This window comes from Pectinophora gossypiella, chromosome 2 (assembly GCF_024362695.1).
Source record: "Pectinophora gossypiella chromosome 2, ilPecGoss1.1, whole genome shotgun sequence".
Lineage (NCBI taxonomy): Eukaryota > Metazoa > Arthropoda > Insecta > Lepidoptera > Gelechiidae > Pectinophora > Pectinophora gossypiella.
The window spans coordinates 4,988,089-5,010,872 of record NC_065405.1 but is presented as its reverse complement, the minus strand read 5'-3'; the positions used below and the strand labels follow the sequence as shown (position 1 = coordinate 5,010,872).

Sequence of the window (22,784 nt, the reverse complement as noted above, 5' to 3'; positions counted from 1 at the left end):
GATTACACAAACACATTCTAATTTTAATTGTAAGTCGAAATCTGGAACACCTTGTGGTCGAAGTGTATGTAAAAATTCAGGACTAAAATATACTTGATCAGCGTTGTCACTTAAAACTTTGTCTATGGCATAAAAATGTAATACTTCTCCTGGTAGTTTGTCTAAAATAACGGCATTAATTTCTCTAACTGCATCGTTACGGGTGCATAGAATCGCTCTGAAGGAGCATACGCCTGGCTCAGTAAGGGTAACTTCTGGAAATACAAAATCAATTAAATCTTCTAATTCAGTAACATAATCAATGGATTCAAGTTGGACTAATTGCAAATCATTATTATTTGTTTCTAACCTATGAGTAGGTAATGAATTTGAACCCAGTTTTAAAAGAAATTCTGCATACTGTGCGTCATCCTTACATCTCTGTGAAGTTACCAAACTAAATTTTTTCAACTGTTTCCAAATAGGAGAAGTTTTTAGTGACGCGTTTAATATATCAAAATTCGTTCGTGCTTCTGGGACTACAGGAGGAATTTGACGAAAATCTCCTGCAAAAATAATTATTTTAGAACCAAAAATTTTGTCTGACCTCATCAAATCCTGCAATGATCTATTTAATAAATTTATAAGGTATTTATGAGCCATCGGCGCTTCATCATACACAATGAGATTAGAATTGTAAATCAATTCAGCTCTTTGAGTACCATTTGAGATGTTCCAGTATCCGCTATCATCTAATAGATGTAAAGGAAATCTAAACAAGGAATGAGCCGTCATTCCGTTTGTGTAATTTTGAGCAGCAATTGCAGACGATGCACAGGTTAAAACTATACCTTTAAGGTTACCGCGGATATATGCAGTTATGACCTTCAATAAAAGCGTTTTTCCGGTGCCGGCGGGGCCATCGATAAAAATCGCACAGTTGTTGGATTCTCGGTAAACACTATCAACGCAAAGCTTTTCCACGTAATCGAATACGGCACGTTGATCGGGAGATAACTGTGGCAACCACTCTTCTACGTATGATTTCAAACTATCTAAATCATATTCAGTGCGTTCCCTATCCAACTCCGTTGACCTGTAAACTACTTCCGGCAAACCTTGTTCTATTAACGAAGTTCCGTGTCTGCGTAGCATTCTATCTATTTGAATGAGGCACATGTTAAACGCGTTTTCTTCGTCATCTGGCACCCTGTAAAGGAAATCTTCGGCCAATTGACGTTTATACGTGTTCCACAGTGACGCCACTGAGGCACCATTAACAGCCAGCGTTACAAAAAAGCTACGAAGTCGTGGTCCGGTTAAAAAAGTGGAAGCTTCTTCCATAGCCCGTTCATATTCGACTGCGTCGTCCGCAAGTCCTACGAATTTGGCAGCTTCTTGAAAAGTTGTGCAATTTGGACCTCCAATTTGAAGTAAATCCGCGAAACTACGACAAGGGTAAACACTTAAAAGAAGTCTTAAAAAGAACTGTTCACCTCTGTTCGGCGCGACCCAAAATAGACGCGCGACGAGCTCACCCCGCATTCTACGTGTAAGAAATTTGCCGTTTTGCATTTGCACCGCCTGAACTGTCTTTAAACATGGATCTTTCGCATGAATGTTATAATTTTCAAAAAAGTCTAAGTAGGATACCCGATCAAACTCCTCAGTTAAAGGCCTACTGAAATAGTCTAAAAGATCTGAACCTGCATTATTAACTGCCTCGTTCGCGTGGCCAGGCTTAAAAAATACCGAATTTTGATCGGGCAAATGTACTGTTAACATTTTTACCGTAGGGTTCCTAGCTACAATATCAAATTCGAGAACACGCCACGCTGCTTCGCTAGAACTAATATATCGCTTAGTGACATATTGTTCGATTTCATCCTCACGATGTTCTTCATCAACAACGGCAATACGGGCTTCATCAGGTCCTTTTGTCATATATTTAAATAAATACTTAATTATAGCACGCTGTGTGGACACTTCTAAATTTATGTGAGCATCATATTTTAGGAGAAGAGCAGGATTATAAGGAACGACCCACAAATCATTAACTATTACGTCTCTGCCGCGATATTTAATAATCGCCTGATTTTTACTATTGCGACGTAAATGTATAAAACCTCTATCGTCACTGAAGGTGACTGGTGTTTCTTTTTTTGGAAAATATTTTAAACAGTTTTTTTTCTCACTATTCCAACACGGCAAATTAGTTCGGTAAGGAGGGCCGCATGGACCGTGTATCATGTGATCCATGACAACTTTGTATAATAAAGTTTGTGCTGGATCGGGTATGGTAGCTCGAACAAACTTATCAATATCCAGACTTTCTACTGGTCCACCACCTTCCACTCTAAAAGCAATATGCGCGTGTGGTAGTCCTCTTTTTTGGAACTCTATAACATGCATTATATAAACAATTTTTCCGAACCATTTACCCGATTTTAAATCTTTTAATAACTCTCCGAGTTTTAAGTTGAAAACTCGAGCACAAGTAAGGGGGTCTTTTGATCGACCTGATAATGTTGAATTTTTTATTTCAGGCCAGTTGGGGTTACATGTTAAAGTTAAAAAATATGATGGTGGACCTAACCTGTTTACCATTGCTATAGCATCCAGGTATTTCTTTTTCATGTACCGTGGACCCCCTGTGAATGAGCTAGGTAAATAAATTTTACCAGGTTCTACTCCACCTTCTCCTAAAATAAACTCGTCATTAATTAATTCTTGGAGTGGAGCTACTCTTAGCCTGTTTTGTTGTTTTGTTTGGCTATTTTTCAAAAACCGCAAGCGTTCTTCTAAAACTCTACAAAACATATCGACTAACCACTCTTCAGATAAACGACCAAATATGCTAAATCGCGATTCGGATAAAAGTAAACAACGGACATATTTAACCTGATTAAGCTTATTGCCCTTATTATCTCTCATATCTGGATGCCAACCAGTATTTCCGTGAGGATATAAGAGAGGATACTGGAAAGTCTCGTATAAGGAATCCATTATATCTATTGTTCGAGGCCTACCGTCTGCTATCTTTTTAACTACAATACAGCGTGGAGAAAATTCTTCGCGGTCTGTACTAATAATTGCGGCAATTTCTTGACCAATAGGTTGATCTCCGAGGATGTTACCATGAGTCGCACGAGTAGTTTTTTCGAACTTCAAGAAAGCTTCTGATGATACCTCTAAACTTAACCTTCTAAAACAATTTATGTACGGATTAACTGTGTGCATGAAACCTGTAATCATTCGAACTACCGTTTTATCTAAACTTAATTCGCCAGCTAAACTCTCTCTTTCGCTACTGTCATTTATGTAAAAATTAATATTATTAGGACTTTCATTGTAAGACAAATCAAAGATACGGTGGTAAATACGTCCTTGAATTTTTAGAAAAGATATACCTTCTGGATGATGGTAACCGTGGGAAACACCTAATGCTGAAAATGCAAAAATATTATTGTAAGCGCGTGGTCTATTTAAAAAAGCTGAATTTGAATAAAATTCTTCATTTAATGGGAGAAAATTTTGAACGTTATAATCTCCTGAATGACAACACCATTGTCGACGAGTTTTCTCTTCTTCGAACAATGGAGCATTACAATTTGGACATCTATATGTCTTATCAGACAGAAGCGACGTATTTTTTAAATTATATAATCTAATAATATTAAGATCGTGTCCCTGTTTTTCACCTATAAAATTTTTTGAATATCTCAGCGGCGTTTCTATGTTACGACTATTTTCTGTATATCTTTGTGCTGCTTTTTTGTTAATTTCGGGGTGGAGCTCGTAATAACGTTGAACGGCCGCGCGATGAACGTCTGGGTTGTTCTCGTTATAACGTTGAACGGCCGCGCGATGAACGTCTGGGTTGTTCTCGTTATAACGTTGAACGGCCGCGCGATGAACGTCTGGGTTGTTCTCGTTATAACGTTGAACGGCCTCGCGGTTAATGTCTGGATTGCGTTCGTTGTACCGTTGAACGGCCTCGCGGTGAATATCTGGATTGCGTTCACTATACTGTTGAACTGCCTTGCGATTAACAGCGGGGTTTTTCGTTGTGTATTTCCTGACAGCTTCGCGATGCGCGTTTTCTTTACTTGGTTTCGGTCCGCGTTTCTGTTTTTTGGGTCGGCCACCTTTATTTTTAACGCATTGGCTTTCGTCTTGATTACTGATTCTTTCTAATAGGACAACTGGTTTTAAAATTGTCAGTTTTATATCACTTGTAGTGTTATATACATCTACCGGATTTGAATCAACTTCCAATTTACTAATATCAAAATTTTGCACAGAGGTTTTAAGCGGGGCCAGGGTTGATTGATAGTTCATCAAAATCGAATCTAAAGTTTGATTCTCATTCAGTAATGATGATGATATTAAATCTACTAAAATGGATTGTGACGTTTCGGAACTAACCTGCGCTTCGTTTTGCCATATAAGGTCGTCATTTAATACTCTTAATCGGGTTAATGAGTATTCGGATCCGTCGTAAACTTCATTCGCGAGCAAAAGTTTGGCTAGCGCTTCGGTTGAATTACATTTAAATAAACGTGCTACGTAAGGACCATCTTCTGGCTTACCCGTTCCTATATTAATGTTGTTGCTGTTAACTGCATGGCTGTTAAAGAAATAATATTCACCATTAAAGCGCCAAAAACTAAAAGTATAACCCTGACCCGTAAACAATATGCTATCGGTACTGTCGTTGTGATTTGAGTTGTTCACATTATAAGCGAATTGCGAATCGACAGTATAGTCATTAGTATTAAAAAACACTCTATTGTCCAGTATATTCTTTAACGTTAATAAACCTATGTCTTTATTCGCGGGAGTTGTAGGATACGTATTAGAAATGATCCAGTTGTCCTCCATACTAACTATATGTGCGACGTTATCCCCGACGCGAAGCTCATTGGGTAATTCATCTGGCATAAAATAACTGACACCCCTCTGAAGTAGATATTTTAACTGCATGTAAAGTGTATCCCCCATTCTTAAAATTTCATCAATTTCGGCAGTAGTGAAAGATGCGCGATTATGGAACACTGAATAAATTGAAGCGCATGCTGAGATAACCGTACATTGCGAATTATTACCTTCATACATATCGGAGCCTTGGTGTGTTAGACCTAAGGATTCAGTAAATTTTAGATATTAATTTATTTAATAGATAAGGTAATACACCCTATTATTGACACCCCTACTGACTATTAAGAAAAAAAAAATAAGAACATTTTGATATATTCCTTGCATTTTGATATATTCGGTGCCGAAAAATGATTAGACCGTACCAATCATTTAAGGTTCTAATAATTAGGCAGTTTACCCTACATAAGTACTTAAATTAAAATATCAATTATCAATATTATCATTCTCCAACAATCTATTTTTTAATAAAACAATTATTCACCGATATTATTATAGGGAATGCAATAATTATTATATGAGAATTAAGTTACCTACCTAATATAAAAAAAAACTACGCATACATATAAAATTTCAGTCGGATCAATAAACCTAGGTAGGTGATTTTTTTAATAAGTAGTTAAAATGGCATTCGTTTAAGCACTTTCACACAGTGCCGCCAGTTCGTGCCGCACAAAGCCGCCGCCGATAATCATTTCAGTCGCGACGGTCATGTAGAGCACACATTGTGGTTGAACATCAAAGGTCGATGAATTAAGTCGACAACATTGCCATCGTAGCTGTGGCTGAAGTGAAAAAAATACGAGGCGCCGACTTTACAATATAGAAAATGGCTAAGCAACTTTCTCGAAAAAACACATACTTAAGATTACGCCTATTTTCCGTTGGGATCGGCCACGCAATTCCACTTACTACGATCCTGACACATCACTTTCGCTTCTACTACTCTTATCAAAGTACACTCATTTATGCATGCTCGCCGGTTCCCAGTACTCTTGACCGTGGCTTTTCTTTAAACATCCTGAAATTAATCGAGGTATGTACCACCTAGGCCATCCACTTCGGATTTTACCACTTACATCCGTATAATAAATCTTGGCCTTGTCCAACCTATCTAAGCGTCCTTTTGTCAATTCTCTTCACTACATTTTCTTTTACAACAGTCCCTTAACACACTATTTTATCATTCAAAGTTATCCCACTCATACTCCTCAACGTTCTCATTAGTAACCTTTTGACAGTTTTAATAAAATATTAAGCAATTGAAAATTACATCATTGTAACATAAATATTTAATTCAGGTACCTAATAAAATGACTTTAAGACCAATGACATCGAGAGGGTGCCGTACCGGTATACAAACATTCAACTCAATTGATGTAACGCAACGCAAACCCTCGTTATAAAATATTTAGAAGACATGTCGATTTATTACACTGCACTTTACTTAAATAAAGGATTATACAGTCTGTTCTCTGCCTACCCCAATGGAAAATAGGCGAGATATTATGTATGTACGCAATGCAGCACTCTATTGACGGAATATTTCGAAAATTTAATGTAAAATAACAGGAAAACGTTATGCCACAGTTTTTGTTCTTCTTTTGATCTTGTTGCATCATAGTGTGAGATTATTTCAGACTAATACAGGTGAAGTAGGTACGTATATTTGTCAAAAATTTAAAAAAAAACCAGGCAAGTGCGATTTGGACTCGCGCACCGAAGGTTTCGTCCACAGAAAAGGTTAGTAAAAGAAAATTCTGATGCCGAAATTCAAGTATCTAGATATAAGACGATCGAGTTGAACGTCACTTAAGCTATAGGCATCAAATAAAGAATAATACTACGTTAGAATGGTCTGTCTCGCTCGTACTTATGCGTTAGACGTGTATCTACGTATGATACGTATACATACTTACATACACAGATTTTTCCTTTACTAACATTTTCTGTGGACGGAACCTTAGGTACATATACACATAAAATATAGTATAACATAGTATATATGCCTACCTATATTATATTTTTACTGTATCAGGGTTGTGGAGGTATGGTATTTTTAGACACTCATTGTATTCGGCATTTTCCATATCTTTAGATAGCTGTAAAGTAATAAACAAAATAATTATAAAGTTGTTACTTTATTTTGCTTATTACTTTATAGCTGTCACAAAAAGTAATTAAAAAAAATAAAACGGACTTCAAAATCTGTCAAATAAATAGTAAGAAATAATATTTAGTTGAATACATTAGAATCTAAATTTTGAAATTACTTTTTATTTGTATAAACTCAAGTGTCCCTAATAATATTAATACGCCAGTGACCATCGTTACCAAAACACTGAAATATTATAAAATGTCTTATAATTTGTTTAATGTATGTAGTGTCCGACACACCCTTGACCGTTTTCCAATTTTCTTTAATTTACTCTCAAACCATTAGTATCCATACTTACTTAAGCTCTAAGCTTCTATTAGTATAGTCGAAACACAAAGTTCCTAATTTTTAACTGTTTTTCAACCATAAGTTGGAAATTTCTAAACCAATTTTGATGAAACTTACATTCTTTTCTATGTTGGACGATACTTAATAAAAAAGCATTGCAATACGATTTGTAGTTTTTACGAAATGCATGGACAAACATACAGGCATGTATATGGAAAATTTAACACACATTACAATATACATATGGGTCAAATTGATAACCTTTTTTTTGAAGTCGGTTGAATTAGATTAGTTTCCTTCAGTCCCCACCACATGGTCATCAAGATATATAACCATATCCCTAACCATATTCAAAATATAGACAAACCTACATACACCCTTTAACAGTCATTTAAATAAGTTTATTGTAGACAAATGTTATTATAGCATTCAAACTTTTTTTTTCAGATAAACTAAATACTTCAAAGCTTCGATATCTCTATATCTATATACTTACTTAATAACTTGTTTGATATAATTTTGTTATTATAAATAGCTGTATTATATAATTAAGTAGGTAAATTTATAATAATTTTGTTACCTAGTTACTACTTATTTCTATAATTTTTAGTTAGTTATCTTATAATATTATTATAAGATTGGTTATAGTTGTATTTAACCATCTGTAGTAACTTGTAATTTTTGATAAAATACGCTACACATAAAACAGACATAATTATTTAGTTGGCTTTTTCACGATTTTAGAGAAAGGTTTAACTATTCACACAGAATATTAAGAGAGTGATTGGTATTAGTATAGCATAGAATAAGTAATAATACTACGGTCATAGGTTAACTTTTGTGTGTACTATAGGTAATTTTTTACAGACCTACTTATTACAGGTCATCTAATGAGTGAAGTTACTGTTGTGCTACAACATGGGTTGCTGTCAAACCACAATCACACTCGGATTGTTATAATTTAAAAAGGATTCAATCTTATTATTATTATCTATAGTGTTATGATCTCATCTAAATTTATCATAGGTTAATTAACTTATTTCATATACCTACCAACATACTTACATAATCTAAAAAAATATTAATAGTAATTAACTATCGCCTATTCTAGTCACACAGCATAAGTAGGGGCAATGCAATTGATTTAAGTAAGTAGGTACCTATTGCCTGTTATTAAGTAAAGTTTTTTCCATGACTGATGTCAAGCGGCTATTTTATCATCATAAAATCAATCGATCGTTTGGTAAACTGGAATTAAACTCGTTAAAATCTAAATACTTACCGGCACCGATGCAGGTTGCAGCAGGCTCGTCGTCGACGCGACGGCGACGCATTGTAGAGCACAATGGAATTTCGACGCTTGAACGCTTCATCTGTAAACAAACCACTTCTGTACTATTTGTGTTTATCTAATAGACAATAAAATAAGAATTATAGCTTTAAGTAGGTACGTACTTACCTTTTAATGTTTCACTTTCATTATGTGAAAAAGAGAAAATCAGTACAGATAGTTAAAGATCTTACAATTATAATAATTATGTTTATATGGCTAACTATTTTACGATTTTAAAGATTATATACCTAAATATATTTATAAATAATTGTTAAATTATCAATAACAAAATCAACTTACCTTTGGAATCTTGAAATACAAGTGAAAAAACGCTTGTCACTTTTTCGCGCCAACGGTTTGGGTACTGAGTTTACTTTTTTTTCCATGAGACAAAGAAATTCTGGCAACGCAGATTCAAACAGCCAATATCGAAAAATATTGAGGTACTTTTTTCTTCACTCGGTCGCATAGATGTCGATGGAATTAATAAATAAGCAATATAAAATCTAATTGCTTTTTGTTACTTCAGTACAATTTATTAAAAGCAGTGAATATTGAGTATTTTCATTAATTTTTCCATTGTTTTTTGGCGGGAAAGTTGTTTTCTTCATTGAATAATCTATTTATATTTAATACGAAATGAAGAAGTAATCGAAAAACATTCACTTAAGTGTTATCATATCGGAAAAATATATAAATATAAATAATAAACAAACATTCAATAAACAAAGTGGTACTATCTATTTTCACTTCATGCCAAGAAGCCGCTTCATAACTTGAAAATTTATGCGGACTTTTGAGTTAATTCGTATCACAAACCTAAAGGTCTATGTAACCAGGCCAAAAATTTCCAAAAAGAAAAAAAGATGAGGCTATAATTATGACATAATAACACATTTGCGTAACCTGTGGATTCCATTGCTTACCGATTTGAAAATATGAAAATACGTTTATAGTTTTTAACGAATTTAACGTACCTAGTATAGTATTTGGCTGTATGGGTTATGTTTCCTTTGCCTGTCCTATGTACAAAATAACCAAAAAAAAAAACTAAACAAAATGGTCTTATGGTCTCGTTCTGTGGTCTCGTTGCCGAGAAGTTCTCTTGATAATTTCCTGTGCTACTTTGAAGTACTTTGTTAGAATTTGTAGCTTACAAGTTCACCGTGCGAGAGCGTCGACATTCTACTGTAAAAACTTCCAGAGCCATTGTGTGTTTTGGATAGAGCCGATATGATAAAAAGTTTGTGGATAATGTTCGTTGATAAATTGCAATGTAAGTAACATACAATCAAATGACATTGTTATTATATATGACACTGTTATTATATAGTTATTTATTTATAGGTGTGAATGCTGATCGACTTTGTCATACTAACTCATACTCATACTAAGAGATGTAAGCAACAATAACAAGTTTCCTGAAGAATGTTCCAATCGGACAGTTGGAAACAATTATGTCTGTATAAGTTGTGGAATATCTTTGGGAAAGCAGTCACGAAGATAAAATCACAGGCCATGGGCTTATGGAAAGAAGTGAAGAGTGGTATTATATAGAAAAACAATCTCCGAGATAGGTATTAAAGTATTAAGTATTTTATGTTGTACATGAAAAATATTGTGTTTCAATCATAAATGTTATAAGGCAATCCTTAATTATGATTAAAACATTGTTCTAATTTTAATTTATTGTTGGCAATGTTTCAGTTCCATTCCTACACATTAAATAATATTGATACAATCGGGCATATTGTGCAATATACTATTAAAAACATTCATGTTTGCTTTCAGATGCCTGATGGATGCCCATGTATGCATTGTTTGCAGGATGAGCTCACCTCAAAAGCATTAATATCTAGTGAACATAAAAGCTGTGTTAGGTGTGTTGTTGCAATGTATATAGTTCTATTTATTAACCCCCGACGCAAAATTGTGTATATGTGTCTATCTGTAGCATCGTAGCTCCCAAACGGATGATCCGATTTTAATGTTTTTTTTTGTTTGTAAGTTATATTAGTCGAGAGTGTTCTTAGCTATGTTTGGTAGAAATCGGTTCAGGTCTTCAAGGTCATCAGAGATGTTTGTTAAGTGTGATAGGAATGTTACACGCTCAGTTTGCTTGCAAGCATAGGTATGTGGGATAAGTTATTTTTTGCTTTTTATAGGGTTTTTTTCACCTTTTTTCATAATAATTGAGTACTTTTGTTTTGTCGGGGTTTTTTTTTTGTTCATAGATGTTGGTAAACTATGAGTTTATATCACTTTATAATTATTATAATTTATATTATTAAATCATTAAATAGATAAAAACCTGTGTATATTTTAATGTTATTGTTAAGTTTATTCTCTACCTACTTACTAATATGTTACCATATTAAGTCTGTTCAAAAATCATAAATAGGTACTTGTTCTTCTTCTATCATGTAGGTTGTGAAGTGGATGACCAACCTCAACCAGGGTTATTGCTGAGCCGCCAATGTCGTTGGATCAGCCAGCAATGTCCTAACTGAATCAGGGATCACAAAGAAATTTTTGTGTTTTGTCCCCACCGGGACTTGAACCTGGGACCTCCGGAATGTTAGCCACTGGACCACATAGGCCGAGAGTATATGGTTAAGTTGCTGTTTTATTTCAACTATTTAATTAAATGTAGGAATATTTTGTATGAGTATGAATTATATAATAAAACAAATTATTTCTAAAAATATATCTTTCATTATGTTTTTAATAAAATTGTTTCTTTTTAAAATTATTTTGAAAAATAAAAATAGTAATCACGTCGTTTAGCACCACTTTAACTGATAGGATCTCACAATCAATGTTTTTTGTGGTATCAAAATTGTTAGTTAAATTTAATTTTTGACCTCTTGGGACCAGATTTTCACATCAAACATCCTTTGGTGGTCTTTATTGGTCTAAATGCAAGACAAATATAATTACAGAATCTATAGGTACCAATGAGGGACTTTCCAGGCTAGGTTCTCAAAAAAAAATACAGATGGCGCTGTCCAGATTTAACATGATGTGTTATTGGTGCTGATTCCAGTACACACTAAGTTTATTTGAAGTTATACCTGTCATTTTATTATCAGGTGACGGGTAAACGACAGGCTTAAAATTTATGGAATAGGTTCACAATAATTTTAGTCAGAAATTAAAAAAACCCAGCAAAAGTTGACAGCACACATGTCACCGGCGATAGAAATATGTTATGCGAAATAAAAGTTGCTCCAGGTTTTATAGTTTTGCCAGGCCGTAGGGTGTCTCCCTGATGCGAAGCATGTCACCGGCGATAGAATATGACCAAAATTTAAATAGGTCTCGGGGCGTAGTGTGTCTCCGTGACGAGGAGCAGTTTTCGAAGACCGGGAAGTAATTCCGTACTCTACATGACGTTCTGATCACACCTCCCATACATCATTTTTAGCCCCGAGGCTTTTTCTGTATAAGGGAAATTTTGTATGGCGGCCATCTTGTTTTTCGGCCATTTTGTTTTTTTTCACCGGGGATAAAATTTGACCAAGATTTAAATAGGTTTCGTGAAAAAAATATTGCTCCAGGTATTATAGTTTTGCCAGGCCGTAGGGTGTCTCCCTGATGCGGAGCAGTTTTTCAAGATCGAGCAGTATTGAAATACTCAACATGACGATCCGATCACATCCCTATACATAATTTTTACCCCCGAGACATTTTCTGGAAAAACAAAATTTTGTATAGCGGCCATCTTGTTTTTCCGCCATTTTGTTTTTTTTTCACCGGCGATAAAATTTGACCAAGATTTAAATAGGTCTAGTGGAAAAAGAATAGTTCCAGGTGTGATAGTTTTTCCAGGCCGTAGAGTGTCTCCCTGATGCGGAGCAGTTTTTCAAGATGGAGCAGTATTGAAATACTCAACATGACGATCCGATCACATTCCTATACATCATTTTCACGCCCGAGGCATTTTCAGGAAAAAAGAAAAATTTGTATGGCGGCCATCTTGAATTTCCGCCATTTTGATTTTTTTTCAACTGCAATTAAATTTGACCAAGATTATAATAGGCCTGGTGGAAAAAATAATGTTCTAGGTGCGATAGTTTGGCCAGGCCGTAGGGTGTCTCCCTGATGCGGAGCAGTTTTTCAAGATCAAGCAGTTGTTTCATATTAAGCTTGACGTTCCGATCACACCTCCCATACATCATTTTTACCTCCGAGACATTTTCTGGAAAAACGAAATTTTGTATGGCGGCCATCTTGTTTTTCCGCCATTTTGTTTTTTTTTCACCGGGGATTGGATTTGACTAAGATTTAAATAGGTATCGTGAAAAAAGAATCGATCCAGGTGCGATAGTTGCGCCAGGCCGTAGGGTGTCTCCCTGATGCGGAGCAGTTTTCCAAGATCTGGAAGTTTTCCCATACTCACCGGAAGATTTGGATCACACCCCCCATACATCATTTTCACCCCCCGATGCTCCTTCTGGGAGAACAACCCTGTCAGTGAGTCAGTGAGTCAGTCAGTCAGTGGGTTTGTAGCTATATATAATATAACTAGATGTCGCGTGGTTCGCTCGCAGCAAGCTGCTCGCGTGTCCTGTATTAGTTCGAAGCTTTTTCCCGCCATTTTTTACCGCGATAGAATTTGACCACAACAAACTTTTGTATGGCGGCCATCTTGTTTTTCAGCCATTTTGTTTTTTTCTCACTGGCTATAAAATTTGACCAAGAATTTAATAGGCTTCGTGAAAACAAAAAGTTCCAGGTGCGATAGTTTCGCCAGGCTGTAGGGTGTCTCCCTGATGCGGAGCAGCTTTCGAAGATCGAAAATTATTTCAATACTCAACATGATGTTTCGATCACATTCCTCATACATCATTTTTACCCCCGAGGCATTTTCGGGAAAAACGAAAATTTTGTATGGCGGCCATCTTGTTTTTCAGCCATTTTGTTTTTTTTTTTTTCACTGGCGATAATATTTGACCAAGACTTTAATAGGTTTCGTGAAAACAAAAAAGTTCCAGGTGCGATAGTTTCGCCAGGCTGTAGGGTGTCTCCCTGATGCGGAGCAGCTTTTGAAGACCGAAAAGTATTTCCATACTCAACATGATGTTTCTATGACATTCCTATACATCATTTTTACCCCCGAGGCATTTTCTGGAAAAACGAAAATTTTGTATGGCGGCCATCTTGTTTTTCCGCCATTTTGATTTTTTTTCACGGGCGATTGAATTTGACCAAGGTTTAAATAGGTTTTGTGAAAAAAATATTGCTCCAGGTTTTATAGTTTTGCCAGGCCGTAGGGTGTCTCCCTGATGCGGAGTAGTTTTTCAAGATCGAGCAGTATTGAAATACTCAACATGACAATCCGATCACATTCCTATACATCATTTTTACCCCCGAGGTATTTTCAGGAAAAACTAAAAATTTGTATGGCAGCCATCTTGATTTTCCGCCATTTTGTTTTTTTTTCAGCGGGGATTGGATTTGACCAAGATTTAAATATGTTTCGCGAAAGAAAAATTGCTCCAGGTTTTATAGTTTTGCCAGGCCGTAGGGTGTCTCCCTGATGCGGAGCAGGTTTTCAAGATCGAGAAGTATTTCCATACTCAACAATACGTTCCGATTACACCCCCATACACAGTTTTTACCCACGAGACATTTTCCGGAAAAATAAAATTTTGTATGGCGGCCATCTTGTTTTTCCGCCATTTTGATTTTTTTTCACCCACGATAAAATTTGACCAAGATTTAAATAGGTTTTGTGAAAAAAGAATCGTTCCAGGTGCGATAGTTTTGCCAGGCCGTAGGGTGTCTCCCTGATGCGGAGCAGTTTTCCAAGATCTGGAAGTTTTCCCATACTCACCGGGAGGTCCCGATCACACCCCCCATACATCATTTTTACCCCCCGACGCTCCTTCTGGGAGAACAACCCTGTCAGTGAGTCAGTGAGTCAGTGGGTTTGTAGCTATATATAATATAATAATAATAATAAAATAAAATAATTACAATATCAAACTTATAGCACGGAAAAACTACACAACAATAATGTCACAAATATTAGAAAACAAATAAAAATATTGGCCCCGATTCCTGCAAACATCTCTTAATTTTACTTTAAGTTATACCTGTCATTTTCTTATCCGCCGAAAAGGAAAGGGACGGATGATTGACAGCTCTTAATTTTAGGAAGAATGAGTAAATAAATGAATAACCCGGGCGAATTTTTAGACGGTTGTTTTAGATTTGTGCTTAAAATTGACGTGTGTTCCATAAATTTTATGCTTGTCGATTACCCGTCCCTTTCCTTTTCGGCGGATAAGAAAATGACAGATATAACTTAAAATAAAATTAGATGGTATTTACAGGAATTAGCACCAATGTTATACTTAATTAAAACTAAACACGATAAAAATACTACAAAGTATTAACGCTTAGGATTTTATTAGAGCGAGGCCGAACATAATTGTGACGCATGTCTTATCTCTATTATTATTGTTAACTGCAGTCTAAGCCAAGTACTAACTACAGTTATTAAACAAAGGCATTATTTAAACTAAAGTGCTTACATCTATCATCTGATCTATAAGATAGGTACCACTGCTGGACAATGGCTGGTGTTAGGTTATTTAAATCTGGACCTACTTGTTGCAGTGAGTGTTGCCAGAATATAATAAATAATCTTGGAGTTTTCGAGGCATAGGATAAGTAGGTATTTAGCAGAGCCACATCGTCATTTCTCGTTACAAAAGATATTGTATTGAAACGTGAGCCTATCTTAGAGTGTGTTAGTGACACCGTATCGAAAACTTTGATGGGTGATTCAGACCATGATTCTGAGTTGATATTAAGCGGAATGTTCCGTCGCAAAAGTATGGATCTGAATATAATAAAAAAAAACAAAATTTTCAAATTTTCCCTGTATATATGGGTGATAGTGATACCGTAACGAATACTGAGGGGTATGATTCAAACCATGACTCTAAGTTGATAACAAGTGGATTTTTCCATCGCAAAAGTATAGAATTGAAAATAATAAAAAAAAATGTTTGCGCCAGAAAAAAAATTCCACTTGATATTAACTCAGACTCATGGTCTGAATCGTCACCCTGAGATTGTTACGCCATCTCTTTAGACTCAGAAATTATACCTGCTATTATCTAATTATTTTATTATTATTTATCTCCTTTTTGTCTCCCAGAAGCGGAATGCGACGGGTGCGGCGAGGGCGAGGAGGGCCGCAGCGTAGGCGAGCTGCTGCTGCCGCAGTATGCGCTTGCGACGGGCGGGCTGGCGCGCGACCACCGCCCACTGATCACCTTCCCCGACAACAACAACTTCCATGTCCTATCAGCTGGAGAGTACCGCAGGCTGCTGCTGTACTTGACTTCTATACCCTCGTGAGTATAAATAATGGCCCCGATTCCTGCAGACACCTCCTAATTTTACTTACAAGTTATACCTGTCATTTTCTTATCCGCCGAAAAAGAAAGGGACCGATGATTGACAGCTCTTAATTTTAGGAAAAATTAGTAAATGAGTGAATAACCCGGGCGAATCAAAAAGGTATCTCGCAGGTATGCAAACCGTTTGACGTGTGCTGGCAACATAATTCTGTCGGGTTATTGGCCAATGTAAAATTTTTAAACGGTTGTATTAGATTTATTCAAATTGACGTGTGTTCCATAAATTTTATGCTTGTCGATTACCCGTCAGTTTCCTTTTCGGCGGATAAGAAAATGCCAGAAATGACTTAAAATAAAATTAGATGGTGTTTACAGGAATTAGCACCAATGTCGATTTAAAAAACGAATCATTATCTCCCTAGCATTATCCCGTGTTTCACAGGGTCCGCTTACCTAACCTGAAGATTTGACAGGTCCAGTTTTTTACAGAAGCGACTGACCTTTCAGCCCGCGAAGGGAAAACCAGCCCAATACAGGTTAGGTCACATAAACACCGAAAATGCATTTCTCGGGAATGTGGGTTTCCTCATGAAGTTTTCCTTCACCGCTGAGCACGTGATAACCATTTATGATCCAAACATGAATTCGAAAACAAATTCGACTATCATTGGTTTAGGCCTGTGCTAGATTTGGACTCGATTGAAGAAAACGAATATCCATTTAAATTGAGCAAAACAATTTGATAAGATGCTCAATCCGTTATTAATATTTCTTACGTACCTATTTGTACACCTATCTGGACAGTTGTTATGCTATCCTTTGCCACCATAAGGTTCATCGTATCCATTTTAGGTTTTCGTATCAACAACTATAAGTTGTATTTGATTATTTTTAGCTCTGCCCACCCCATTAGTGATTAAGGGCGTATGTAGGTATGTAAAGATGTAAATGTATAATAATAGAAATACCTTCCTTTTGCAACCATCATCTTAGCTACGCCGCAGTCGCTTACAAAAGACAATGCAAGAGAATGCAAGAAATATATTTAATTATCTATCTGTTTCCAGGTTACTTGAAGCAGAGATGGGGTTTCACATAATTATTGATAGAAGGAAGGATCGGTGGAATTCAGTCAAGACAGTATTACTAAGAATCTCGGTTAGTATCAACCTTAGTATCTTACTTCATTTCCTATTCTTACGCACGTTAAGTCGTTGGTCCCGGTTACTACTTACTGATGTAAATAAGTAGTCGTTACATGAGCCTTGTCATGGGCCATTAGCGGCTCAATAGTAACCCTGACACCAGAGTTGATGAGGTTGGTAATCCACCTCATAACCTATACGATAGGAGAAGAGACATAATACAACTTTCGGTAATTTTCTCTGATATAGGAGTGACTTTATAACTTCTACGAATACTCTTCCAGACCACCTCAACATTTTCATCTCGGTGACATGAAGTGCGTAAGCTTCCAAAACAAAAGAAAATAAATTAACGAAATGCTTTCACCTTCCAGGAATTCTTCCCCGGCATAATCCACACAGTTTACGTCCTACGACCAGCGAGTTTCCTCCAGAAGGCTCTGTCTGAAGTGAGCAGCAAGCTATTTAAGGAAGAGTTCCGGTTCCGGGTGCTGGTGTGCTCCGGAGTTGAGGAGTTGTGTGAACACTTCGACCGCTCACAGCTGACGCCGGACCTCGGCGGAGAGCTGCAGTACTCGCACGCTGAGTGGATACAGCAACGGATAGTAAGTATCTGGTATTACATACATACGGTTACGAGCATTAATATGTATACACTTTGGTACCATGTCACATTGACTTTTTTGACAAATTGAACTGTAAGTCTCACTAAATGTCAAATATGTTGGTGCGACAGAGTCCTAAAGTGGGTACATTATATTGCTCATGACTGTACATACTACAATCACGTGTATATCCCGTTGGGGAAGGCAGCCACCACGGAATTCCACTGCATCTGAAATTATTGTTACCCAAGAATTCTTTGAGGTTTACTCGGTTATTATATTATCATAATTAAAACACATAATACCGGTTCCCAGTCCATCCCGTGATCTAGCACTTGCAACATTATTGAATTGAAATATTATTTAACGCGATAAGAACCCGGTATTATGTGTCTTAATTATCCTACAATTGTTGGTTTCTGGTGTTATAATATTTTATGGTTTGGAATTTAGATCATTAACAATTTTAATCAATTTACTAACTTCATACGTAAAGTCATTCGGCAGACAACTTGCAGCCATTAGATGGATGTATGACGTTCATCAAACATTTCATCTAAGAAAGCAATATTGCTAAGTATTTGACATTTGTTTGCATTGCGCACTTACTTTTATATGCGCAAATGTCAAATCGCAATATTGCTGTCTTAGATGAATTGTTTCGATGTGGCTATTTTAACCCGCCTGTATGGTGATATAATCTTCTTCTTTCGTGTTGGTGTACCCACTTTAGGACTCTGTCGCACTAACATGTTTAACATTTAGTGAGACTTGAAGTGCAATTGGTCAAAAAAAATCATGTGACATGGTACGAAAATGTATGCATTTTGATGCTCGTGACAGTACCTATTAATTATATTGTGACATTAACACAATACTAATAGCGGTACGACAACACGTAGGTACATAGAACAATAAAAGAATCATAAAACAATTGGTAGACATTCACGCTTTTTGCTCATAAACTGAGATCTCATAAGTGAAAACATCTGAAACAATTGATTCAATCACAAAAACTTAGCGTGTGGCTAGAAACAATTAGTTTAGCTACTGAATTACTTATTGATTATTAATTTATTGATTCTTATCAATAGATTGTTTTTTCTTGGATTGATTATGCAAACGAAGACATCTTAGATTCGCAATGCTGTTTCTTTATCAAGATATACTTTAAGTTAGAACAACAATAGTACGACGGGTAGTGATGGCCTCTGTGGTCCAGTGGTTTAGCGTTGGGCTCACGATCCGGAGGTCCCGGGTTCGAATCCCGGTGGGGACATATCACAATAATCACTTTGTGATACCTAGTTTGAAACAATGTATACCTAGTTTGGTTAGGACATTACAGGCTGATCACCTGATTTTCCGAAAGTAAAATGATCCGTTACTAGAAGGTTTCTATTTCTAGACTTCCATTTTCATAATTTATTTTTGACCCAATACCCAATTGTAATGGGTGTTAGACTGATCCCTTGTCACCATAAGGTCATCTTAGGACCTCGTATCAACAGTGGCTGCAAGTTGAATTTGATTACTTGTGGCTCTGCCCACCCCTTTAAGAATTACGAGCGTGAGTTTATGTATGTATGTTTAAGTTATCATCGCTATACTGAATTTTGTATTGTGCTATTCAATGATTTTAACAAAATAGCACAGACTATTCTAAGATGTTTTAATAGGCCTTTGTCGAAACATTCTTTTATAGGTATTGTAATGGGTTTATAATGGCCTCTGTATTTGGCTGTGTTCAGTTCTATGTGACTAGTTAAAATACTATCATAACCAGCCGATAATCAGCGGTCCTTCCTACATTTTTTAATAATTTAATACCTACATAAATTGCCTATATACGTCCCACTGCTGGGCACAGGCCTCCCCTCAATCAACCGGAGGGGGCATGGAGCATACTCCACCACGCTGCTCCAATGCGGGTCGGTGGAGGTGTTTTTACGGCTAGTAGCCGGGACCAACGGCTTAACGTGCCCTCCGAAGCACGGAATCATCTTACTTTTTCGGACAATCAGGTGATTCAAGCCTGAAAAGTCCTTACCAAACAAAGGATAGTCTCACCAAGTGTTTTCGACAATGTCCCCATCGGGAATTGAACCTGGACCTCCAGATCGTGACTCTAACGCTCTAACCACTAGACCACGGAGGCTGTTGAAAAAAAAATGAAAATTTAATACCTATTGGTCTCCATTTTACAATTACTTAAGTATCTTATAATTTCTCTACTTTCAGGCTCTGGAGAAATTCTCGACGCTGATGAAGGAGATCTCGAGCAAGCTGGACGACTTCATGCACGAGATAGTGGACTGCGACATGGGCAACGACCCCTCACAAACCAAAGAATTATTAGACTCTCAGGAGACTAGGTTTGTATGCTATACCTATATTATGTCTTGTTAACATGAAAGTAAAGGGCCTGTTGATGAACTATACACATCAAGCTAATGGGAATAAGCTTGTCGTCCTCTCGTACTTATTTATTTATTTATAAAGGTACATACAACATTACAGTGTAACCCAATGCGCTGTATGACGAGAAAAGCAATATAATATGTACATTATCCGTAGAATCTCACTTTAGAGTGTATCTGCACGGAATTCTAAGGCCCACAGTTTGCCCAAAAGCCTCTAACTTATTTAACTTTTTCTGCTAAACTTTACAAAGAACGTAAAATATTTTTGAGAAACCATAGAGCTTTATAAACATTACGAATATTGATATTTCAGGTATAAAGCTTTAAAAGACGAGTTAACGTCAGCGACGACGCAAGGCGAGGAGCTGCTGACGCAGGTGCGGAAACCAAACCTCACCTACAACATTATTAGCCACGTGGCTGCCGTCGAGAGGTAAATGGATTGCATACTCTGTGTTAACTAGGCAATGGCTTCAAATATACTGAGCCACTACTTTATTGCAATCAGAAAGCATTTTGCAAGTTCCAAAGTACATGATAATATTTATATCCATTTTTGTTTGCAGGCTACTGGTGCAACTTGAAGAGACTGAAAGACAATTCGATAACTTTTGGCAAAAACATTCCACGAAGTTAAACCACTGGTTGAAATTTAGAACATTTTTATTGAACTTTAAACAGATGCAGGTGATTATTACTCTTAATTCTACATTAACATAACATAATTATACTTTAAGATTGTATTGGTCTAAACTGAAAATGTGACTGTTTGTTTCTGTGACGAAAATCAAACATTGGCGTTTTTGGTGAGCATATTCCGTGAGACTGCTCAGTTTCCTTCGTCGGCCTAAACACGAATGCTTCAGACGTAGCTCGTTTGCCGACAAGATCTGATATATCCAAACATTTCTCTTTGTTTTGCCTGCCACCACCTTCAAAATTACCAATTCGGATATCCTTTCTCCTTTGCGCGTCTAATTGAAACGTCAATTTTTGTATTTTCCTCGTTTTTTCTTCCAAACGCGCTGTTAATTCTTCAGCGTGCTTCCTCTTTTTAGTAAATTCTTCTTGTAACGAAACTATCTTGCGTTTGCATGTATCTAACTCTGCCTTAACTTTCTGTAAATTCAGATTATTAATTTCATCTAAACATTGGAGTTTTTCTCTGGCATGTTTCGCCATACTTTCTTGGTACAGAGTTTCTTGTTCAACTTGATAAGACCAGAAAGATATCGCCCTCATTGCTATATCCATAATCGTGTCTGGCTTCATTCCTGCTAAAACTATTGATTTAAAAGTCTCGTTTGGTTTCAAATCTGCTTGAATTACATCGAATTTATCACGTAATTCACTGCCGCATGCTGGACACGTTAATGAATTTTCAGCGTTCCTTTTGAATTCTCGTTTCCCGTGTTCAATACAAAATGCGTGTGAACAAGTAGTAACCCACGCTTGGTTGATCAAAGATTTTCTGCACTTACGGAAATTACACACCATTTCCAAAGACATGTTACTAACTTGCTTTAAGAATTTACAATATATTTACTTACATGTATTTCATGTAATTTACGCTTTAAAAACATCATTTGAGGTTATGTGTCAAATTTTATTATTTTTTTCTATTTTAAAGGCATTTTAAAATAATACATTTTTCTTAAAAATGCCAGTTTTATAAAATAACAGGTTCTTTTTGATAAAAAATGTTAGATTTATTTTAATAATTATTTACCTATTTTTTCTACTGCTAAATTGGAGGGCCCGGTTATATAAAATATAATAAACTTATAAGTTCGTAATTTTTGTTTTTTTATTTATTTACATAATTAAATTGAAGTACTTATTAATATTATTTTCAGGCGACTTTAGACGGTCATCTAAAGACTGCGTGCGACATGACTGAGGTAGGGGAGACTGCGAGTCGTGTGGAGAACCTCATACAAGAAGCTGGTGACTTCGAAAAACTGTGCAACTGTGATCTCAACACCGCTTCAGCCGTTATAGAAGACGGTAATAATATTAACCATTGCTAGAATCATTCCTTTTGGCTTTGCCGTAGTCGCAAAGAAACTAGTCAAGTTCTCAAAAAAAAAATAAACCGCTTATAGAAAGGTTGAAAAGGGAAAGAGGTTCCATTTTTATAGTTGAAAGGATATTGGGGATATTCCGTGAGTGGGATGCACTACTTCACATAGAAATCTTTCGCGGCGAAGCTGCGCCGTTTTATACAAACATCTTCCGGTTCCGCTCTGCGACGGTCCCGATATCGCTTCTGTGTTCATCATTGTGCTTTCATATTTAACAAAGAATAACTCTTCAAATGTACCATTATATTTCCCAGGTGAGAAGTTAATGCAAGACCCTCTCAGTTCGGTGGACCACATCGAGTCCAAATGCGAGGAGTTACGACGAACGAGCGCGCTGCTCATAGACAAGATAAACAAACGAAACATGCTGCTGGCTAAAGCGAGGGAACTGATGGACAGGATAGACAAGGTACTACAGCATAAATCGAATATATTAGAAGCGACTAGTTAAT

At 36.4% G+C, this 22,784-nt stretch overlaps 2 protein-coding genes and 1 long non-coding RNA gene across 9 annotated transcripts in view; 2 read left to right on the top strand and 1 right to left on the bottom strand.

Moving 5' to 3' along the window:
• The window catches only part of LOC126371816 (guanine nucleotide exchange factor DBS-like), a 165,475-nt gene that overhangs the window by 66,864 nt on the left and 75,827 nt on the right, over positions 1–22,784 (top strand). For all 7 annotated transcript variants that reach the window (XR_007567088.1, XM_050017186.1, XM_050017202.1 and 4 more), the window contains exons 2-9: positions 15,871–16,069; positions 17,143–17,233; positions 17,595–17,825; positions 20,067–20,200; positions 20,562–20,681; positions 20,815–20,935; positions 22,105–22,255; positions 22,587–22,741. Coding sequence is in view for 6 of the 7 variants with exons in the window: in XM_050017186.1 (XP_049873143.1) it covers positions 15,871–16,069; positions 17,143–17,233; positions 17,595–17,825; positions 20,067–20,200; positions 20,562–20,681; positions 20,815–20,935; positions 22,105–22,255; positions 22,587–22,741 (1,202 nt within the window). In the remaining variant the exon portion in view is untranslated. The remainder of the gene's footprint in view (positions 1–15,870; positions 16,070–17,142; positions 17,234–17,594; positions 17,826–20,066; positions 20,201–20,561; positions 20,682–20,814; positions 20,936–22,104; positions 22,256–22,586; positions 22,742–22,784) is intronic.
• Positions 9,785–11,401, top strand: LOC126372738 (uncharacterized). The gene is made up of 3 exons (XR_007567201.1): positions 9,785–9,972; positions 10,044–10,273; positions 10,488–11,401. It is a non-coding gene; the product is annotated as an uncharacterized LOC126372738 (long non-coding RNA).
• On the bottom strand, positions 20,981–21,757 carry LOC126372438 (E3 ubiquitin-protein ligase CCNB1IP1-like). Its single transcript, XM_050018195.1, has one exon. The coding sequence runs from the start codon at positions 21,755–21,757 to the stop codon at positions 20,981–20,983; it is 777 nt and encodes a 258-aa protein (XP_049874152.1).

Bases quoted from the DNA above. Each gene is read 5' to 3' on its own strand.
- LOC126372438 (XM_050018195.1), bottom strand. From the start codon at position 21,757: ATGTCTTTGGAAATGGTGTGTAATTTCCGTAAGTGCAGAAAATCTTTG.